Below are 1,436 nucleotides of genomic sequence, written 5' to 3'. Positions count from 1 at the left end.
TACTGTGCATGTGTGTCAAGGACAGAAAGGCAGACGTGGCAGTGGAAGGTGTCAAAGCAGTTTGGAGATAAAAACAAAGTAAAGAACAAAAAAAATCCGATTAATCCATTATTAAATTAGTCATCGATTATTTTAATAATCGATAAGTCATCGATTAATCGTTGCAGCCCTAGTTGTGACGACTGAATGTCAGATCGGTCCCTATTCTTGCAAACAACACCCAACATTAAAACGTGAGATATGTCAAGAAATATACACTGTGATCGGTTGGCATTGGGTGTTATTRTTCTCTCTCACCTCTCTGAGTTCTGTGGTCACATAATGCTGGAGGTCTTTGGCAGATTTTGCTCTGGTGTCTTCATTCCGACTCTTTAGCCCGCTGACAAACTGCTGCAGCACAGTCGCTGTGCCCGACATGATCACCATGGCCTGATGGGTAACATTTAAAAACAACTGTGGTTGACTGAAAAGCAGCTTAAAACGGGGAAAAAGTTGCGTGACAGCCACTGGATGTCAATGATGTTTACAACTAAGCTAGCTGCCGGCTAACGTATCTGGTTGATGAATAAGATAAACCACAGATAAATACACGCCAAACAAAACAAGTTACACTAAGCAAAAAAAAAAAACGCTATAATAAGTCTTTGCATTACTAGTAATTCTGACCCGTTCGGGTACTGCTGTTAAAAACGTGAACCATGCCTGTGTTTAGCTAATGTTAGCTAATGCTAAGGTTATTGTAGCTTATGCATACAGTTAACAAAGAAACAACACTSTATACTTACGTGTTTTATATTAAGAGGCCAGAATCCTAACTGGTATTGTGCTGAACTTCTGTCATTGCACGACAGCCTGGCTTGGAAAGCAAAAGGCAGCTAGCTGTGGTATTCTTCTTCTTCTTCTTCTTCTTCTTCTTCTTCTTCTTCTTCTTCTTCTTCTTCTTCTTCTTCTTCTTCTTCTTCTTCTTCTTTTTTTTCTTCTTCTTCTTCTTGATTTTTATTGGCGGTTGGCAACAAACTTTCAGTAGCATTACCGCCACTTACTGGTATGGAGTATGGTTCGTGATGATCTACAGGACATACTTCATACCTAATCCCTATAATATTTCTGACTAAACACACACTCTTACACTCACTTATATAACTTTACTTTTATATAGCTTATAAATCTCTCTTGATTATTCTTTGCACATTCACCCCCATCTTACTCTACTCAGATTCTAAGAAATACCTTTGTTTTTTTAAGAAACCGAATAATTATTTGAATATGTCTACYCCCCAAATCCCTCCTCAAAAATCTGATAAATTAAACCTTTCTTTAATACCTTCACATTCTCTCAACATGTATCTTCTCTCATCTTCATATTTATTACACTCTAAAAAAAAACATGCTCTATTGTTTCCAACTTCTCACAATAATCGCACTTTCCATTTATA

The 1,436-nt window shown here is 37.3% G+C and overlaps 1 protein-coding gene across 2 annotated transcripts in view; it reads right to left on the bottom strand.

Moving 5' to 3' along the window:
- The window catches only part of mtor (mechanistic target of rapamycin kinase), an 82,929-nt gene extending 81,963 nt beyond the window's left edge, over positions 1-966 (bottom strand). The window contains exons 1-2 of one of the 2 annotated variants that reach the window (XM_014010341.1): positions 786-966; positions 298-429 (exon numbers count right to left, since the gene is read on the bottom strand). In XM_014010341.1, the coding sequence (XP_013865795.1) occupies positions 298-426 (129 nt within the window). In that variant the 5' untranslated portion in view covers positions 427-429; positions 786-966. The remainder of the gene's footprint in view (positions 1-297; positions 430-785) is intronic. The other variant, XM_014010340.1, reaches the window with a different exon arrangement.
- Positions 967-1,436: the final 470 nt, after the last annotated feature.

Source organism: Austrofundulus limnaeus, unplaced genomic scaffold (genome assembly GCF_001266775.1).
Source record: "Austrofundulus limnaeus strain Quisiro unplaced genomic scaffold, Austrofundulus_limnaeus-1.0 Scaffold68, whole genome shotgun sequence".
NCBI classification, from domain to species: Eukaryota; Metazoa; Chordata; class Actinopteri; order Cyprinodontiformes; family Rivulidae; genus Austrofundulus; species Austrofundulus limnaeus.
The sequence above is the reverse complement of the archived record's forward strand: the minus strand, read 5'-3'. Positions and strand labels throughout refer to the sequence as shown.